The sequence below is a fragment of the Leucoraja erinacea genome, chromosome 38 (assembly GCF_028641065.1).
Source record: "Leucoraja erinacea ecotype New England chromosome 38, Leri_hhj_1, whole genome shotgun sequence".
NCBI lineage: Eukaryota > Metazoa > Chordata > Chondrichthyes > Rajiformes > Rajidae > Leucoraja > Leucoraja erinaceus.
Genome location: NC_073414.1, coordinates 10,109,537 through 10,130,724, shown reverse-complemented (window position 1 = coordinate 10,130,724; position 21,188 = coordinate 10,109,537). Strand labels below are relative to the sequence as shown.

General features: G+C 49.7%; 1 protein-coding gene across 1 annotated transcript in view; it reads left to right on the top strand.

Annotated features, from left to right (window-relative positions):
• rasgrp4 (RAS guanyl releasing protein 4) overlaps positions 1-21,188 on the top strand; it is a 127,953-nt gene that overhangs the window by 83,773 nt on the left and 22,992 nt on the right. The window contains exons 4-9 of the mRNA XM_055663824.1: positions 1,420-1,482; positions 2,614-2,745; positions 5,607-5,760; positions 8,020-8,193; positions 12,494-12,610; positions 19,701-19,976. Of these exons, the coding sequence (XP_055519799.1) occupies positions 1,420-1,482; positions 2,614-2,745; positions 5,607-5,760; positions 8,020-8,193; positions 12,494-12,610; positions 19,701-19,976 (916 nt within the window). The remainder of the gene's footprint in view (positions 1-1,419; positions 1,483-2,613; positions 2,746-5,606; positions 5,761-8,019; positions 8,194-12,493; positions 12,611-19,700; positions 19,977-21,188) is intronic.

Here is a 21,188-nt window from a genome sequence, read left to right as displayed (position 1 = left end):
ATCTCCCCCAGGCAGCTCATCCCATTCACACCCCAGTCTTTGCGTCAAAATGTTCCCCCTCAGGTAACTTCATTATTATCCAATGAACCATCCTACCACAACCAGAGAGCAGTCCTGAACTACTATCTACCTCATTGGTGACCCTCGGACTATCCTTGATTGGACTTTGCTGGCTTTACCTTGCACTAAACATTATTCCCTCATCATGTATCTGTACACTGTGGACGGCTCGATTGGAATCATGTATTGTCTTTCCGCTGACTGGTTAGCACGCAACAGAAGCTTTGCACTGTACCTCAATACACGTGACAATAATCGAAACTAATTCAATCTTTCCCTCCTCACCTTAAACCTATGTCCTCTGGTTCTCGATTCCCCTACTCTGGGCAAGAGACTAGAGTTAAAGTTTGCTTAAAAATACGTTAAACCTTTTCCTTGGCATGTTCTATACTTTGAACTTTCCTCTCTGGTTTGAACAGAACGTCACATCAAAAAGGGGGCAGAGAGAAGAGAGAATCCTACATCTATCCCACCTGCCCTTTTATTCATACATAACGTACTGGAGTAACACAGCGGGGCAGGCAGCATCTCTGGAGAACATGGATAAGAGACGTTTCAGGTCAGGCCACTTCCTCAGCCTGAAGATGGATCCCGACCTGAAACGTCTTCTATCCATGTCCTCCAGAGATGCTGCCTGACCCGCTGAATTACTCCAGCACTTTGTGTTCTCCTCAAGATTCCAGCATCTGCAAATCTTTCTTTTAGTTTTATAGTTTTAGAGAAACAAGCCCTTTGGCCCACCCAGTCCACGCCGACCAATGATCCCCGCTCACTAACACTATTCTACACACTAGGGACAATTTACACACACACCAAGCCAATTAACCTACAAACCTGTACGTCTTTGGAGTGTGGGAGGAAACCAGACATCCCAGAGAAAACCCACACGGGTCACGGGGAGAAAGTACAAACTCTGTACAGACAGCACCCGTAGTCAGGATCGTACCTAGGTCTCTGGCACTGAGAGGCAGCAACTCTAACGCTGCGCTACCATGCCACTTTTTAGTTTAGTTTACTTTACTTTAGTTTAGTTTATTGTGGTTTTCTTCATAAAAAATAATCCAAGTCTTAACCCATAATCAAAGTGAGTTTTGGGTCATTTTTTAAACATCACATCTCTCGGTTCCGTCCACCCGAGGGTTTGGAGAGGGAGGAAGGGAGGAGGGAGGCAGCCAGCCCTGGCGGGGCCAGTAGACAAGTGATGGGCCGAATGGCCACCCCACTATTATCCTTGGTAGACGAAAGTGCTGGAGAAACTCAGCGGGTGCGGCAGCATTTACGGAGCGAAGGAAATAGGCAATGTTTCGAGCCGAGACCCTTCTTCAGGTATGCCCGCTATTATCCTTGACCTGCGTCCACCTATCGAGATGCTTCAGGGGAGAAGCCATGCCAAGATCGTGTGAGGATCTGCCACCTGGTGAGGTAGGCCCACCGTGCGTGGGGACAGAGGGTGGGGCGGGGGGGAGAGATGGGGCTGTGTTGGTCCCAGAGACGCTGGCCTGACCTCTCGCTGGCCCAACCCCCCCCCACCCCCACCCCCACCCTCACCCTCTGGGCAGGGGGACTCTGTGGGTGAGCTGGACCCAGGGGTGGTGGGGCTGCACCTCCTGCCCACTGCCCACTGCGGTGAAAATCCCGGGAACCAGGAACACCGGGAACGGGATCCGCACACACATCTGGGGAGGCAACAAATTGGGGAGAGGATGAGTGGAGATGGTCGACAGCTGGCGGGGGGAGGCAGGCATTGGGCAATAGGCATTGGGTATTGGTCATTGGTCATTGGGTATTGGTCATTGGGTATTGGGTATTGGGGTCATTGGGTATTGGTCATTGGTCATTGGGTATTGGTCATTGGTCATTGGGTATTGGTCATTGGTCATTGGGTCATTGGTCATTGGGTATTGGTCATTGGTCATTGGTCATTGGTCATTGGTCATTGGTCATTGGGTCATTGGTCATTGGGTCATTGGTCATTGGGTATTGGTCATTGGGTATTGGTCATTGGTCATTGGTCATTGGTCATTTATTGGTCATTGGGTATTGGTCATTGGTCATTGGTCATTGGGTATTGGTCATTGGTCATTGGTCATTGGGTATTGGTCATTGGTCATTGGTCATTGGTCATTGGGTATTGGTCATTGGGTATTGGTCATTGGGTATTGGTCATTGGGTATTGGTCATTGGGTATTGGTCATTGGGTATTGGTCATTGGGTATTGGTCATTGGGTATTGGTCATTGGGTATTGGTCATTTATTGGTCATTGGTCATTGGGTATTGGTCATTGGGTATTGGTCATTGGGTATTGGTCATTGGGTGTTGGTCATTGGTCATTGGTCAATAGGCACTTTATACAAGGAACTGGACACTGGTCACCGGTCACTTGGATGGGACGTGGTGCCACTGTGTGTGTGAGGGGAGGGGACCTGACGGCATTGTGTGGTGGGGGTGCCCAGGGTGGGGGTGCCCAGGGTGGACGGGGAGGGGATGTGTCACCGTGCTGCGTGCCAGTGAGGGAGGGGATGTCTCACGCTGTGTGTGTGTGTGTGTCGCAGGTACTGGATCTCCCTCTACCCGGTGGTGTTCACAGTGGACTCGGAGCTGGAGGCGGTGATGTCACAGCTGTGGGAGGTGGTGCGGAGCGAGGGCGAGGAGGCACACTGCAGCCTCATCGACACCTCCAACATGTGAGAGCAGCGACTGGCACCGGAGAGGGGGGACTGGCACCGGAGAGGGGGGACTGGCACCTGGGGGAGGGTGTCATGTGATGGGGTGGGTGATGACACGGTGGAGTGGGAGCCCGGGTACAGGGTGAGTGGGAGCCCGGAGCGGGGGGTGGGCGCTGTGTGGCCATGAGGTGAGGTGAGTGCCTGACACAGTGGTATGGGTGCCCTGACGTTGGGCGGGTACCTGGCGCAAGGGGCTGGTTGTCGTGTGGCAACCCGGAGCGACGGGGTGGTAGAGGGGGCTTCACCGCTGGAGGTGATGGCTTGTTCACTGCAGTTTGGGCCAGGTTAAGGTCTGGCACAGAATGACACATAGAGAGGTCCTGCACAGTGCAAACCTCCATTCAGACAGCACCCATATTCAGCATCGAACCCGGCTCTCTGGCGCTGTGAGGCAGCAACTCTACCGCTGCGCCACCGTGCCGCCCATCTTCAATATGATATATATAAAATTTAATATGAACCTGCTGGGCAATTCTTTCACACAGAGTGTGGTGGAGGTTAGGTTAATAATAATAATAATACATTTTATTTATGGGCGCCTTTCAAGAGTCTCAAGGACACCTTACAAAAATTTAGCAGGTAGAGGAAAAACATGTAAGTGGAATGAAATAAATAGTAGAGACATGACTAGTACACAAAGTAAAGACAGAATTCAATTCAAAACACAATATGAGGCAATTCATGCACAGATGAAAAGGGAGGGGGACGTGGGGCTAAGGATAGGCAGAGGTGAAGAGATGGGTCTTGAGGCGGGACTGGACGATGGTGAGGGACACGGAATTGCGGATCAGTTGGGGGAGGGAGTTCCAGAGCCTGGGAGCTGCCCTGGAGAAGGCTCTGTCCACAAAACTGCGGAGGTTGGACGTGGATGGAGAGGAGACCGGCTGATGTGGATCTGAGGGACCGTGAGGATTGGTAGGGGGAGAGGAGGTCAGTGAGATATGGGGGGGCCAGATTAGGTTAGGTTAGGTAAGGAGGAGTTGCAGCGAGACCTGGGTGTCCTTGTACACCGGTCACTGAAAGTTGGCGTGCAGGTACAGCAGGCAATGAAGAAAGCTAATGGAATGTTGGCCTTCATAACAAGAGGATTTCAGTATAGGAGTAAAGAGGTTCTTCTGCAGTTGTATAGGGCTCTGGTGAGACCACATCTGTACAGTTTTGATCTCCTAATTTGAGGAAGGACATCCTTGTGATTGAGGCAGTGCAGCGTAGGTTCACGAGATTGATCCCTGGGATGGCGGGACTGTCATATGAGGAAAGGTTGAAAAGACGAGGCTTGTATTCACTGGAGTTTAGAAGGATGAGGGGGATCTTATAGAAACATATAAAATTATAAAAGGACTGTACAAGCTAGATGCAGGAAAAATGTTCCCAATGTTGGGCGAGTCCAAAACCAGGGGCCACAGTCTTAGAATAAAGGGGAGGTCATTTAAGACTGAGGTGAGAAAAAAAATTTCACCCAGAGAGTTGTGAATTTGTGGAATTCCCTGCCACAGAGGGTAGTGGAGGCCAAGTCATTGGATGGATTTAAGAGAGTTAGATAGAGCTCTAGGGGCTAGTGGAGTCAAGGGATATGGAGAGAAGGCAGGCACGTGTTATTGAGAGGGGATGATCAAGCATGATCACAATGAATGGCGGTGCTGGCTCGAAGGGCCTCCTCTTGCACCTAGTTTCTATGTTTCTATGATGTATGGACCAAGCTGCCAGAGCAGGTAGTTGAGGCAGGTACAACAACACATGTACAAGGCAACTGGACAGATACATGGGTAGGGAGGTTTAGAGGGATATATGGGCCGGTCGCGGGCAAATGGGACTGATTTAGATGGGGCATCTTGATCAGCATGGACGAGTTGGGCCGAAGGGCCTGTTTCCGTGCTGTATGACTCAATCACTCGTTTTCCTTCAGTTTAGTATGAGCGTTGTGTTTACAGGCCTGTCATGTTGTGGGAATTAATGTCATTGTTCCGTGGTCGGATTCCCCGACTCCGGGCAAGAGACTCTGTGCGTCTGTCAACCCGGATAGGAAGGAACTGCAGACGCTGGTTTCAAACGAAGGTAGACTGGAGTAACTCAGCGGGACAGGCTGCATCTCTGGAGAGAAGGAATGGGCGACATCTCGGGCAGGGGCCCGACTTCAGACTGAAGAAGGGTCTCGGTCTGCAACGTCACCCATCCATTCCTTCTCCCCAGAGATGCTGCCTGTCCCGCTGAGACGCTCCAGCGCTTTGTGTCTATCTTCTGAGCCTCTACCCGATCGTTTCCTCTCTTGAATACTGCTGAGAGATGCTGTCATATGCTGAGAGAATGGAGCAGCTGGGCTTGTACACTCTGGAGTTTAGAAGGATGAGAGGGAATCTTATTGAAACATATATGATTGTTAAGGGCTTGGACACGCTAGAGGCAGAAAACATGTTCCCGATGTTGGGGGAGTCCAGAAACAGGGACCACAGTTTAATAATAAGGAGTAAGCCATTTAGAACGGAGACGAGGAAACACATTTTCTCACAGAGAGTGGTGAGTCTGTGGAATTCTCTGCCTCAGAGGGCGGTGGAGACGGGTTCTCTGGATACTTTCAAGAGAGAGCTAGATAGGGCTCTTAATAAATAGCGGAGTCAGGGGATATGGGGAGAAGGCAGGAACGGGGTACTGATTGTGGGTGATCAGCCATGATCACATTGAATGGCGGTGCTGGCTCGAAGGGCCGAATGGCCTACTCCTGCACCTATTGTCTATTGTCTGTTGTCTACTCTTGACGTGACCGGGATCTCTTGCCCTGACGTTCTCTCTCCCCCTCCCCTCCCCCCCCGATACTTTGGCAGTCACATGCAGGAGTGGACACGCAAGTACACTCTACACGGGACGCCCAACAGCAACAAGAAACGCAAGGTCTCTCTGCTGTTCGATCACCTGGATCCCACGGAGCTGGCCGAGCACCTCACCTACCTGGAGTTCAAATGCTTCTGCCGTCTCTCGGTAAGATTCACGTTCCTTCACAACCTCTTCTACTTAGTTAATCACTGTTCCAGCACACTGCAACCATCAAAACTGACCAGCAGTTGACAAAACATCAATCAGTCATCAGATTAGTTTAGCAAGGAACTGCAGATGCTGGGCTTTAACCGAAGGTAGATTCAAGATTCAAGAGAGTTTATTGTCATGTGTTCCAGATAGGACAATGAAATTCTTGCTTTGCTTCAGCACAACAGAATATAGTAGGCATGAATACAGAACAGATCAGTGTGTCCATATACCATTGAATATATATACACACACATAAATAATCAGATAAAGTGCAATAGGCTATTAATGTTCAGAGTTGTGTTTGAGTTGAGTTTGATGGCCGTGGGGAAGCAGCTATTCCTGAACCTGGATGTTGCAGATTTCAGGCTCCTGTACCTTCTACCTGAAGGTAGCGGGGAGATGAGTGAGTGGTCAGGATGATGTGGGTCCTTGATGATGCTGCCAGCCTTTTTGAGGCAGTGACTGCGATAGATCCCTTCGATGGTGGGGAGGTCAGAGCCGATGATGGACTGGGCAATGTTTATAACTTTCTGCAGTCTTTCCCGCTCCTGGGCGCTCAAGTTGCCGAACCAAGCCACGATGCAACCGGTCAGCATGCTCTCTACTGTGCACCTGTAGAAGACACAAAATGCTGGGGTAACTCAGCGGGACAGGCAGCATCTCTGGAGAGAAGGAATGGGCGACGTTTCGGGTCGAGACCCTTCTTCGCACTGAGAGTCAGGGGAAAGGGTAACAAGAGATATAGTCGGTGATGTCAAGAGATATAGAACAAATGAATGAAAGATATACAAAAGAGTAACAGTGATAGAGGAAGCAGGCCATTGTTTGCTGTGGGCTAGGTGAAAATGAGTTACAGACAATGAAGATGTCTACAAACAAGATGACTTTGAAGCTTTGACAACAACTTGGATGAGGGAGGGATGGAGAAGGGGGGGGATAGAATGGTTAGTTGAAGTTAGAGAAATCAATATTCAAAAGGTCAGCATGGTGGCGCAGTGGTATGTTGCTACCTCACAGCACCAGAGACCCGGGTTCCATCTGACTATGAGTGCTGTTGGTGTGGAGTTTGTACGTTCTCCCTGTGAGATTTACAATGCAGACACAGGCCCATCGGCCCACCGAACTCATGCCTACCAGCGATCCCCGTACACTAGCACTAGTCCTACACACACTAGGAACAATTTACAATCTTTACCAAAGCCAATTAACCTACAAACCAGCACGTCTTTGGAGTGTGGGTGGAAACCGGAGCACCCGGAGAAAACCCACGTGGTCACGGGGAGAACGTGCAAACTCCGCACAAACAGCACCCATAGTCGGGATGGAACCCGGGTCTCTGGCGCTGTGAAGCAGCAACTCTACCGCTGCGCCACCTGTGCGGTTGGTCCTCAACGGACCCATCCTATTGTTGGTGGGAGCATTGTCAGCCATAGAACAGTACAGCACAGGAACAGGCCCTTCGGCCCACAATGTCCCTGCTAGCCATGATGACGAGTTAAACTACTCTCTGCCTGCATGTGATCCGTATCCCACCATTCCCTGCATATCCATGTGCCTGTCTAAAAGCCTCTTAAAGACCATTATCGTATCTGCCTCCACCCCCACCCCTGGCAGCTCGTTCCAGGCACCCACCACCCTCTGTGTAAAAAAACCTGCCCCACACATCTCCTTTAAACTTTGCCCCTCTCACCCTAAAGCCACGCCTTCTAGTCATTGACTTTTCCACCCTGGTGGAAAGGTTCTGACTGTCTACCCTATCTATGCCTCTCATCATTTAATATCAGCTCTCCCTCTCAACCTGCAACATTCCAGAGAAAACAATCCAAGTCTATCCAACCTCTCCCTGGAAATCAGGCAACATTCTGGTAAACCCCCTTTCAAACCCCCTCTCCACCCACTCCAAAGCCTCATAAGGTCATAAGTGATATGGGCAAAATTAGGCCATTCGGCCCATCAAGTCTACTCTGCCATTCAATCATGGCTGATCTATCTCTCCCTCCTAACCCAATTCTCCTGCCTTCTCCCCATAACCCCTGACACCCGTACTAATCAACAATTAGTACTAATCAAGGCAGGAACGGGGTACTGATTGGGGATGATCAGCTGGCTCGAAGGGCCGAATGGCCTACTCCTGCACCTATTGTCTATTGTCTATTGATTACAGGAGCTACATTTCCAGGGCATCTTGTAACTACCTGTGCTCTGTTGCAGTACCTGGACTACAGGAGCTACACACTCAGCGGCTGCTTGCGGGAGAACCCGGCGCTGGAGCGGGCAGTCTCGCTGGTCAACGGCATCTCGCAGTGGGTCCAGCTGATGATCCTCACCAGGCCCACCCCCGTCCAACGAGCAGAAGTCTTCACCAAGTTCATCCACGTGGCACAGGTACATCAGAGATCGACAAAGCAAAGTGCTGGAGCAACTCAGCGGGTCAGGCTACACCTCGGACAAAATGGAGAGGGATGTGGGCCAAACTCATCAGGCGGGACTAGCGTAGATGGGGCATCTTGGTCAGCGTGGACAAGTTGGGCCGAATGGTCTGATTCTGTGCTGAATGACTACATGACTGATAAAAGGCATGGTGGCGCAGCGGTAGAGCTGCTGCCTCACAGCGCCAGAGGCCCGGGTTAAATCCCAACTACGGGTGCTGTCTGTACGGAGTTTGCACGTTCTCCCCGTGACCTGCGTGGGTTTTCTCTGAGATCTCCGGTTTTCTCCCACACTCCAAAGACGTGCAGGTTAATTGGCTTTGGTACTAATGCAAATTGTCCCCAGTGTGTGTAGGCTGGTGTTAGTGTGTGAGGGTCGCTGGTCGGCACGTACTCGGTGGGCCGAAGGGCCTGCTTCCGCACTGTACCTCTAAATTACATTAATCTAAACTAATAGGAACAGGTGAGGTTTCGGGTGGAGACCCTTCTTCAGACGAAGAGTCAGGGGAGAGCGGAATTAAAGATGTGAAGAGGTACATGGAACAAAGGAATGAAAGGTTCAACGATGATCAAGGAAAGGTAGAGCCCACAATGGTCCATTGTTGGCTGTGGGGAAGGCGATAATGAGTGGATACTGACAGTGGAAACTAGTACGATGACTAGGTTGGGGGAGGGATGGAGAGAGAGGGGATGCAGGGATTACTTGAAGTTAGAAATGTCAATATTCATACCGAAGGTAGACACAAAGTGCTGGAGGAACTCAGTGGGTGTGGCAGCATCTATGGAGAGAAGGAATTGGCGACATTTCGGGTCGAGGCACTTCTTCAATATTCATACCACTGGGTTGGCATCTGCACACGTTCCACAGGGATGTAATGCTGAGGCTTCACAAGGCCCTGGTCAGGCTGCATTTGGAATATTGTGCTCAATTATGGGCCCTGTATCTGAGGAAGGATGTGCTGGCTCTGGAGAGGGTCCAGAGGAGGTTTACGAGAATGATCCCAGGAATGAGTGGGTTAACCTATGATGAGCGTTTGTCGGCACTGGGCCTGCACTCGCTGGAGTTTAGAAGAATGAGGGGGGACCCTCATTGAAACTTTCCGAATAGTGAAAGGCCTGGATAGAGTGGATGTGGAGAGGATGTTCCCATTAGTGGGAGAGGGAGAGTCACAGCCTCAAAATTGAAGTACATTTATTCAGGAAGGAGATGAGGAGAAATTTATTTAGTCAGAGGGTGGTGAATCTTTGGAATTCTTTGCCACTGAAGGTTGTGGAGGCCAAGTCAGTGGATATATTTAAGGCAGAGATAGATAGATTCTTGATCAGTACGGGTGTCAGGGGTTATGGGGAGAAGGCAGGAGAATGGGTTTGAGAGGGAAAGATAGATCAGCCCTGGTTGAATGGCGGAGTAGACTTGATGGGCCGAATGGCCTAATTCTGCTCCTATCACATGACCTTATGACCTTATGTTGTCTGCTCAGGAACAGGCGGGAGTTGGTGTCCCAGAGGAAGTCAGTCGCACAACATGTTGGTTGCCAGGCAACCGTCCCCACTGGAATAACAGCACCAGAGTCTCCCCTGCTACCTCATCAAAAATAATCACCTCCACTCTCCAAAGTGTTTGATTAAATTAACGATTCACAACATCCCCATCTGTGCAGACACGAGGAACTGCAGATGCTGATTTACAAAAAAGAGGCAAGGTGCTGGAGTAACTCAGCCGGTCGGACAGCCTCCCGGGAGAACATGGATGGGTGATGGGCTTCCCCTGGCTGATCAGACTGGATCCCCATCGCTCTCAGTCTGAGGAAGGTTCTCGACCCGAAACGTCGCCCATTCTTTCGCTCCATAGATGCTGCCTGTTCCCACTGAGTTACTCCAGCATTTTGTGGCCCCATTACTCCTTCTCATTCCTGAATCTATTGATCCAATAGCGCACCACGGCCACTCCCTCTTCTCCTCTCTGGCCATCGGGCACTACGGAAGTGCGAAAACGCACCTATTCCTTCGCTCCATAGATGCTGCCTCACCCGCTGAGTTTCTCCAATATTTTTGTCTACCTCCAGATTCAGGGACAGTTTCTTCCCAGTTATTATCAGGCAACTAAATCATCCTACCACAACCAGAGAGCAGTGCTGAACTACTACCTACCTCATTGGTGACCCTCGGACTATCTTTGATCGGACTTTGCTGGCTTTACCTTGCACTAAACGTTATTCCCCCTATCATGTATCTGTACAATGTGGACGGCTCGATTGTAATCATGTATTGTCTTTCCGCTGACTGGTTAGCACGCAACAAAAAGCTTTTCACTGTACCTCGGTACACTAGGTGACAATAAACTAGACTGAAACTGAACTGAAGCACAGATTTGCAATCCCAATTTCCCAGAGCAGTTTTCTTCCCCCTGCAGAGTCTTCTCACTGGAACAATTTATTCATTAGTTCACGGAATTGGAAAGTCTTAATTGTCCGTGATCTGAATGGCTTCTGAGCTTTTTTTCACACAGACACATAGAAACATAGAAAATAGGTGCAGGAGTAGGCCATTCGGCCCTTCGAGCCTGCACCACCATTCAATATGATAACATAATTAAAACATGAAGTAAAAGGCCTCACAATGAAATCTGTGAATTCATTGAATGTTTGTACAGTGTCCCTTGCCTGCTAAAGGTTGCACAGCAGGGCAGCACGGTGGCACAACGGTAGAGTTGCTGCCTCACAGCGCCAGAGACTCGAGTTCAATCCTGACTATGGGCGCTGCCTGTACGGAGTTTGTACGTTCTTCCATTGACTTACGTGGGTTTTCTCCGAGATCATCGGTTTCCTCCCACACTCCAAAGACGTGCAGGTTAATTGGCTTAGTATAAAACGTAATAAACATATAAAACGTAAATTGGTCCCTAGTGTGTGTAGGATAGTGTTAATATGCGGGGTCGCTGGTCGGCGCGGACTCGGTGGGCCAAAGGGCCTATTTACGCACTGTATCTCCAAACCAAACAGTTACACTGCCGTGTGGTAAATTTGTTCAGTAACTTTTGCCGGAATTGTCCACAAGGTTTTTAAAACGATATTTTGCCCCCCTGAAGGCCCAGTTTCAATCGTTTGTGGCCTAGTTTTGGTCCGTGACTGAAGGTAGATGGTTACCATGCCGACTGCAAGGTCACCTCTCAGCTTACCATCAGTCACTAATTTTCTTTTCAGTTTTGAGGAGTTTTTTGACTTTCTGTAAAATTGGTTATTTTTTATTTAGAAAAAAATATATATTTTTGTGGACGCTCCCAAGTGTAACTATAATCAGTTTTATTTGGTGCATCACGGTGGCGCAGCGGTAGAGTTGCTGCCTCACAGCGCCAGAGACCCGGGTTCGACCCCGACTACGGGTGCTGCCTGTACGGATTTTGTACATTCTCCCCGTGACCTGCGTGGGCTTTCTCCAGGAGAGTTTCCTCCCACATCCCGAAGACTGTTTAGTTTAGTCAAGTTTATTGTCACGTGTACCGAGGTACAGTAAAAAGCTTTTGTTGCGTGCTAACCAGTCAGAGGAAAGACAATACATGATTACAATCGAGCCGTCCACAGTGTACAGATACAGGATAAAGGGAAAAATGTGAATAACATCTAGTGCAAGATAAAGTCTGAAGAAGGATCTCGATCCGAAACGTCACCCATTCCTTCTCTCTGCAGATGCTGCCTGACCCGCTGAGTTACTCCAGCACTTTCTGTCCATCTTTAGTGCAAACCTTCAGTTCCTTCCTGCACAGGTCCAGTTAAAGTCGAGAAAAAGTTTAGTCAATGGATATTTTTATACGCTGAGGCCAAGTCAATGGATATTTTGAAGGAAGTGATTGGTAGATTCTTGATTAGTAAGGTTGTCAGGGGTTACGGGGAGAAGGCAGGAGAAGGGAAAGATAGATCAGCCATGATTGAATGGCAGAGAGGACTTGATGGGCTGAATGGCCTAATGGGCTTGTCCAACTTACGCGAACATTTTTGGCGACCTGCAACGACCTATGACGGATGCCGGCAGTTGCCGAAAAAGTTGCGTAAGTGGGACAGGCCCATAATTCTGCTCGTATAACTTATGAAATGTGTTGTGACTTATTGGGAGTTTTCATGGTCATGGGAGAGGGGTTAAGCTACAGGGATGTAAGAGGGGCAATGGGGTTGACAGGGTCAATGGGAGCTGACATGGACCTAGTGCTTGGGCAGTGGTGGCTAAGAGGTAAAGTACCACGTGCTTCTGTTCCCTCACAGAAACTTCGCCTGCTCCAGAACTTCAACACACTAATGGCGGTCATCGGAGGCCTTTGTCACAGCGCCATTTCACGTCTCAAAGAAACCAGCTCCCACCTATCGCAAGACGTCTCTAAGGTCTGTATATTTGCTCCTTGGGACTCTGGGACAGGGACTATCCTAACGTTTAAGAAACAGTTGGACAAGACAGGTTTGGAGGGATATGGACCAAACGTGGGCAGGTGGGACTCGTATAGATGGGACTCGTATAGTTTGGGTAAATTGGGCTGAAGGGCCTGTTTCCACGCTGTATCATTCTCTATGACTGGTTATTTGGCTCAAAGCCACCTCTCGTTCAGCCAGGCCTTGGGGCAACAAGGTGTCTGGGGATTTATAGCCCAAAATGGCCGCAGATACTGGTGGGCGGCACGGTGACTCTAGAGTTGCTGCCAGAGACGCGGGTTCAATCCCGACTACGGGCGCTGTCTGTACGGAGTTTGTACGTTCTCCCCGTGCCCTGCGTGGGTTTTCTCCGAGATCTGCGGTTTCTTCCCACACTCCAAAGACGTGCAGGTTTGTAGGTTAATTGGCTTGGTGTAAGTGTAAATTGACCCCAGTGTGTGTAGGATAGCGTTAGTGTGCAGAGTTTGTGGTCAGCATGGACTCGGTGGGCCGAAGGGCCTGTATCTGCACTGTATCTCGAAACTAACCTAAAAACTAAGGACAACATCTGTGATGAATGGAGATGTTTAAAGGTGAGGTGCACTTAGAGACAAAATGTCCTGCCGAGGATAGGAGCTAACAACGTTAGATTAGGGAAGTGTGTAGAAAGGAACTGCAGATGCTGGTTTATACCGAAGATAGACACAAAGTGCTGGAGTAACTCAGCGCGTCAGGCAGCATCTCTGGAGGAAACGCCTTCTTCAGAAGAAGGGTCCCAACCTAAAATGTCACTCAACCTTTTTCTCCAGAGATGCTGCCTGACCCATTGAGTTAAGGGCCTCTCCCACTGTACAAGGTAATTCAAGAGCTCTCTCGAGTTTAAAAAAAAATCAAACTCGTGGTAAGTACGTAGAATGTACGTAGCGGGTACGTCGGAGCTCAGGAATTCTCTTAGCGGCCCGTAACGCTAACGGCAGGTACTCGGGAAACGCGGTAAGCTCGTGAAGATTTTCAACATGTTGAAAAATGTCCACGAGAGCCCCGAGTACCTACGAGCAGCTATTACCGTAATTCTCCAAGTTCGAATCAGGGGAAACTCGGGAGAACTCTTGAATTGCCTCGTACAGTGGGGCAGGCCCTTTACTCCAGCACATTTGTGTCTGTCTTAGATTCGAGAACATTAGTTCACAAAGGGAATAGTTCAGAAATGAGAGGAAGTTTATATCAGGTACAGTACAGGCATTTGGTTTCAAGAGAATCCCTTGAGGTTTAAACCTCGGACATCGAACAGTACAGCACAGAAGCAGGCCCTTCAGCCCGCAATGTCTGTGCCGAACATGATGCCAATGTAAACGACTTTTATCTGCTCGCACGTGATCCCTAGATAGGCACGTGCGTATCTAGTAAGCTCATGAACACCACCATCGTATCTGCCTCCACCACGTTCCAGGCACCCGTGAATCTCTATGTGAAAAAAACTTGCCCCACACATCTGCCTTAAAGTTGGCCCCTCTCACCTTAAAGCTTTGCCCCCTAGTCTTTGACGATTCCCACACTGGGCAAAAGGTTCTGACTGTCTACTCTATCTATGCCGGAAGGAGTAGGAGAGGACTAGAGAGGGATAGAGAGTGAGGGGATGTCGGGGCTAACAGCACCTTATATTTCGCTTGTGCTCAGTGGTATGAATATTGATTTCTCTCACTTCAGGTAGCCCCGGTATTCCCTCTCTCTACCCCTCCCCCACCCAAGTCGCACCAGCTTCTCGTTCTCACCCAACAAACAGCTAACAATGGCCTGTTTCCTTTATCATCGTTACCTTTTTTGCCTACCTTTCATTTATTGTTCTTTATCTCTCTACATCACCATCTATATCTCTCGTTTCTATTATCCCTAACTACTCTGAAGATGGGTCTCGCTTCGAAACATCACCCATTCCTTCTCTCCAGAGATGCTGCCTGTCCCGCTGAGTTACTCCAGCTTTTTGTATATATATGTATATATCTCTCTATATATATGTGTGTGTGTGTGTATAGATTTTTAGTTTGAGCTTTAGAGATACAGCGTGGAAACAGGCCCTTCGGCCCACCAAGTCCACACCGACTTGCGATCCCCGCACACTAACACTATTGTATGAGGGACAATTTTTACATTTTATACCAAGCCAATTAACCTACAAACCTGCACGTCTTTGGAGTGTGGGAGGATCTCAGAGAAAGCCCATGCAGGTCACAGTGAGAACGTACAAACTCCATACAGACAGCACCCGTAGGCGGGATCGATCATGCAGGTGCAGCAGGCAGTGAAGAAAGCGAATGGTATGTTAGCTTTCATAGCAAAAGGATTTGAGTCTAGGAGCAGGGAGGTTCTACTGCAGTTGTACAGGGTCTTGGTGAGACCACACCTGGAGTATTGCGTACAGTTTTGGTCTCCAAATCTGAGGAAGGACATTATTGCCATAGAGGGAGTGCTGAGAAGGTTCACCAGACTGATTCCTGGGATGTCAGGACTGTCTTATGAAGAAAGACTGGATAGACTTGGTTTATACTTTCTAGAATTTAGGAGATTGAGGGGGGATCTTATAGAAACTTACAAAATTCTTAAGGGGTTGGACAGGCTAGATGCAGGAAGATTGTTCCCGATGTTGGGGGAAGTCCAGGACAAGGGGTCACAGCTTAAGGATAAGGGGGAAATCCTTTAAAACCGAGATGAGAAAGAACTTTTTTCACACAGAGAGTGGTGAATCTCTGGAACTCTCTGCGCAGAGGGTAGTCGAGGCCAGTTCATTGGCTATATTTAAGAGGGAGTTAGATGTGGCCCTTGTGGCTAAGGGGATCAGGGGGTATGGAGAGAAGGCAGGTAGGGGATACTGAGTTGGATGATCAGCCATGATCATATTGAATGGCGGTGCAGGCTCGAAGGGCCGAATGGCCTACTCCTGCACCTAATCTCTATGTTTCTATGTTTCTATGTTTCTCTGATCCCGGGTCAGGCAACTCCACTGGAGTAAAGGAATGGGTGACGTTTTGGGTCGAGAAATCTTCAGACTGAGAGTTGGGGCAGGGGGAAACTAGAGGTATGAAAAGGTACAGAGAAAATCTGAGCCAGCACCGACGACCAAGGAAAGGTGGAGCCCACAATGGTCCATTGTTGGCTGGGGTTGAGGTGATAATGAAGGAATGCAAACGGTGAAATTAGCAAGAGGACGAGGGTGGGGGAGGGAGGGAAAGTGGTGGGAAGCAAAGGGTTATTGAAGTTAGAGAAATCAGCGTTGTAACCTGCCCATGTGAAATATGAGGTGCTAATCCTCCTGTTGTACATACAGTGTATGTATATACACACATACTGTATATAAAGATATTTGTATATACACACACCAGAATACACAGAAAAGTACTCCCTACACATACATCCACATACGTAGACAGTAGACAATAGGTGCAGGAGTAGGCCATTCAGCCCTTCGAGACAGCACCGCCATTCAATGTGATCATGGCTGATCATCCCCAATCAGTACCCCGTTCCTGCCTTCTCCCCATATCCCCTGACTCCGCTATCTTTCAGAGTCTTTACTGTACATATCCTTATGCCTCTGTCCCACTTAGGAAACCTGAACGGAAACCTCTGGAGACTTTGTGCCCCACCCAAGGTTTCCGTGCAGTTCCCGGAGGTTTTTGTCAGTCTCCCTACCTGCTTCCACTACCTGCAACCTCCGGCAACCACCTGCAACCTCCAGGAACCGCACGGAAACCTTGGGTGGGGCGCAAAGTCTCCAGAGGTTTCCGTTCAGGTTTCCTAAGTGGGACAGGGGCTTTTACACACACAGTGATGTGACTATCATGTACAGCCTGTTCCTTGTTGTTTAAGGTCATAAGCAATAGGAGTAGAATTAGGCCATTCAGCCCATCAAGGCTACTCTGCCATTTAATCATGGCTGATCTATCTCTCCCTCCTAACCCCATTCTCTTGCCTTCTCCCTGTTACCTGTGCCACCTGTACTAATTTGGGTTGGACCACACATCCTTTTGTGACTGGTGCATCCTGTATCGGGCACCTGTTGGTGTAGGTTGATCCTGCTAGACTCTCCGCTCCGTGTAAAACACACCCTCTGCCACCGGACAATAGAGCAACTGGTGACTGAGGCAGAGATGGTGCCCGGGCACGCTGGTGACGTCAGCCAGTCATTATTTTGCCTGTGGGCACAGAGGGGCGGTTTCCGGCAGTGAAGGGGGTAGATGTTGTCCATGGGGGTGGGGGGCCGCAGAAACGAAACTTTACCCCAGGGGATCACCTGGGACCTGTGTCCATCTCTCACTAACCAGGAGACTCCACAGAGAGAGAACTGCTTTAGTTTGGTTTAGAGATACAGCGCGGAATAAGGCCCTTCGGCCCACCGAGTCTGCGCCGACCAATGATCACATTAACACTATTTAACACACACTGGGGACAATGTTACATTCATACCAAGCCAATTAACCTGCAAACCTGTACGTTGTTGGATTGTGGGAGGAAACCGAAAATCTCAGAGAAAATCCACAGGGAGAACGTACAAACTCCACACAGACAGCACCCGTAGACGGGATCACACTCGGGTCTCCAGTGCTGCGAGTCAGCAACTCTACCGCTGCGCCACCATGCCGACCCACCAAGGTAGTTCAGGGAATGGAAGATGGCTGATAGATTGAGGGCAGCTTTAACCCAACACGCACACGCACACACACGCACACGCACACACACGCACACACGCACGCGCACGCACACCCACACACACACACACACATACACACACACACACACACACACACACACACACACACACACACACACACACACACACACACACACACACACACACACACACACACACACACACACACACACACACACACACACACACACACACACACACACACACATACACACACACATACACACACACACACACACACACGCACACACACACACACACACGCACGCACACAACACACACACACACACACACACACACACACACACACACACACACACACACACACACACACACACACGCACATACTGCAGTTTGGCACAACCCGCTCGTGTTTGCCTTGGCCAGCTGAATGCCCCCCAGCATGGAGATCGCAGGCTGCCCAGCAGAGTGGGAATGGATAGGATTTGTGGGAAGGAACTGCAGATGCTGGCGAAGATGGACCCAAAACATCACCATGGTGCGGCACGGTGGCGCAGCGGTAGAGTTGCTGCCTCACAGCGCCAGAGACCCGGCTTCAATCCTGACTGCAGGGTGCTAACTGTACGGAGTTTGCACGTTCTCCCCGGGGTTTTCCTGTGAACACGTGGGTTTACTCCGGGTGCTCTGGTTTCCTCCCACACTCAAAAGACGTGCGGGCTTCGGCAAAGATTGTAAATTGGCCCCTAGTGTGTTGGCAAGTGCTAGTATACGGGGTGATCACTGGTCGGTACAGACTCGGTGGGCTGAAGGGCCTGTTGCTGTGCTGTATCTCTAAATCCTAGAGCGATATTTGCCAAACGCAGGCAGGTGGGACTAGTGTAGATGGGACATTGGTTGGTGTGGGCAGGTTGGGCCAAAGGGCCTATTTCCATGCTGTATCATTCTATGATCCTCCATGACTCTTAGATGGGACATGTTGATCAGAATGGAAAGGTTGGGCCGAAGGGTCTGTTTCCATGCTGTAAGACTGTATGGTTCGCTATGACTCTTAGATGGGGCATGTTGGGTCAGTGTGGGAAAGTTGGGCCGAAGGGCCTGTGTCCAAGCTGTATTCTAAACTCTGGCCAGATGGAAATGCCTCAATCGATTGAGAACTAAGGTGTAAGCAAGTGGGGATATAACAATGTCACCTGAGAATGTGCTATTGAACCACAAACAATGGAGCATCTGCTGAAATGCCCTCAACTGGAAAAACCAACTGGCGATCTCTCTGCCGACAATGAAGGCAATAGACAATAGGTGCAGGAGTAGGCCATTCAGCCCTTCGATGTGATCATGGCTGATCATCCACAATCAGTACTCCGTTCCTGCCTTCTCCCCATATCCCCTGACTCCGCTATCTTTAAGAGCCCTATCTAGCTCTCTCTTGAAAGTATCCAGAGAACCGCCTCAGCCAGAGAATTCCAGACTCTCCACTCTCTGTGAGTAAAAGTGTTTCCTCGTCTCCTTTCCAAATGGCTTACCCCTTATTCTTAAACTATGGCCCCTGGTTCTGGAATCCCCCAACATCGGGAACATGTTTCCTGCCTCTAGCGTGTCCGAAACCTTAACAATCTTTTATGTTTCATTAAGATTGCCTCTCATCCTTCTAAACTCCAGAGTGTACAAGCCCAGCTGCAAGATGCCAAGAAATGTGTTCATCTCTGGCTGAACGATATCTAATCTTGTGATGTGGACTCGATAATAATTTAAAGTCTAAAATAAAGAAAGTTTGGAGGGACACAAAAGTGCTGGAGAAACTCAGCGGGTGCAGCAGCATCTATGGAGCGAAGGAAATAGGCAACGTTTCGGGCCGAAACCCTTCTTCAGACTGATGGGGGGTGGGGGGGCGGGGAGAAGAAAGGAAAAAGGTGGAGGAGCCCGAAGGCTGGGGGGATGGGAGGAGACAGCAAGGACTAACAAAATTGGGAGAATTCAATGTTCATGCCCCACAGGATGCAGACTCCCCAAGCGGAATATGAGATGCTGTTCCTCCAATTTCCGGTGTTGCTCGGTCTGGCCATGGAGGAGACCCAGGACAGAGAGGTCGGATATGGAGTGGGAGGGGGAGTTGAAGTGCTGAGCCACCGGGATGTCAGGATGGTTATTGCGGACCGAGCGGAGGTGTTTGACGAAACGATCGCCCAGCCTCCGCTTGGTCTCACCGATATAGATCTGCTGACATCTAGAGCAGCGGATGCAATAGATGAGGTTGGAGGAGATGCAGGTGAACCTCTGGTTTGGAAGGATATTGGGCCAAACGCGGGACTAGTGTAGAAGGGACGTTGGGCCGAAGGGCCTGTTTCCACGCTATATCACTGTGACTGTACGAGTCTGTGACACTGTTCCTTGCCCCACCAGGCCTTGAATGAGATGACGGAGCTGCTGTCCTCCTGCAGTAACTATAGCAACTACCGCCGGGTCTTCAGCGAGTGCACGGGCTTCAAGATCCCCATCCTGGGCGTTCACCTGAAGGACCTGGTGTCGCTGAACGAGGCACTGCCGGACTACGTGGAGGCCACTAAGATCAACCTGAGCAAGTTGCAGCAGCTGTACAGCCGCATCTCCGAGCTGACCCGCATACAAGACTGCACTCCGCCCTTCGAGGCCAACAAGGACCTGGTGCATCTGCTGACGGTGAGTCCTCCCAGCCCCTAGGGGGCAGGCATAGGACCACGGGCAGCAGTAGAGTTGCTGGCTCACGGCAATAGACAGTAGGCCATTCGGCCCTTCGAGCCAGCATCGCCATTCATATGATCAGTAGGTTAATTGGCCTACTCCTGCAACTATTGTCTATGTGATCATGGCTGATCATCCACAATCAGTACCCCGTTCGGGGTGGAAGATTGCAACCTTCACCTGGTCCGCCCTGTTTCAACTAATGCAATCAACTCGACATGCACAAACGGAAGATCAAATAGAACAAGTTGTCCAACAACTTCAGGCTGTGCACGCCACACAAAAAGGAGAAGAAGCAATACCTCATTCCTGCCTTCTCCCCATATCCCCTGACTCCGCTACCTTTAAGAGCCCTATCTAACTCTTGAAAGCATCCAGAGAATTGGCCTCCACAGGCAGAGAATTCCACAGGCTCATAACTCTCTGTGTGAAAATGTATTTCCTCAACTCCGTTCTAAATGGCTTACCCCTTATTCTTAAACTGTGGCCCCTGGTTCTGGACTCCCCCAACATTGGGAACATGTTTCCTGCCTCTAGCGTGTCCAAACCCTTAATAATCTTATATGTTTCAATAAGATATCCTCTCATCCTTCTAAATTCCAGAGTATACAAGCCCAGCCGCTCCATTCTCTCAGCATATGACAGTCCCGCCATCCCGGGAATTAACCTTGTAAACCTACGCTGCACTCCCTCAATAGCAAGAATGTCCTTCCTCAAATTTGGAAACCAAAACTGCACCCAATACTCCAGGTATGGTCTCACTAGGGCTCTGTACAACTGGCGCCAGAGTCCCAGGTTCAATCCAGACCCCACAGACCAAGGGCAACCCCAACCTCAGTCTGAAGAAGATCTTGACCCCAAACGTCACCCATTCCTTCTCTCCAGAGATGCTGCCTGACCCGCTGAGTTACTCCAGCACTTTGTGTCTATCTTCAGTCCCAACCAACACAAGTCAGGGAAAGATTACAGTCTCTGTATCATCTGGTTCTCAGGGTGGAGTTCTCCAAAGAGTGCAGGATTGTAGGTTAATTGGCTTTGTAATTGTAAAAAGGATAGTGTTAGTGTGCAGGGATCGCTGGGCCAAAGGTCCTGTTCCTGCTCTGTATCGCTAAACTAAAAAGTCGTGCTCTCCCTTCTGAAGGAGTCCTTGCAAACAATGTGCTAAATCGG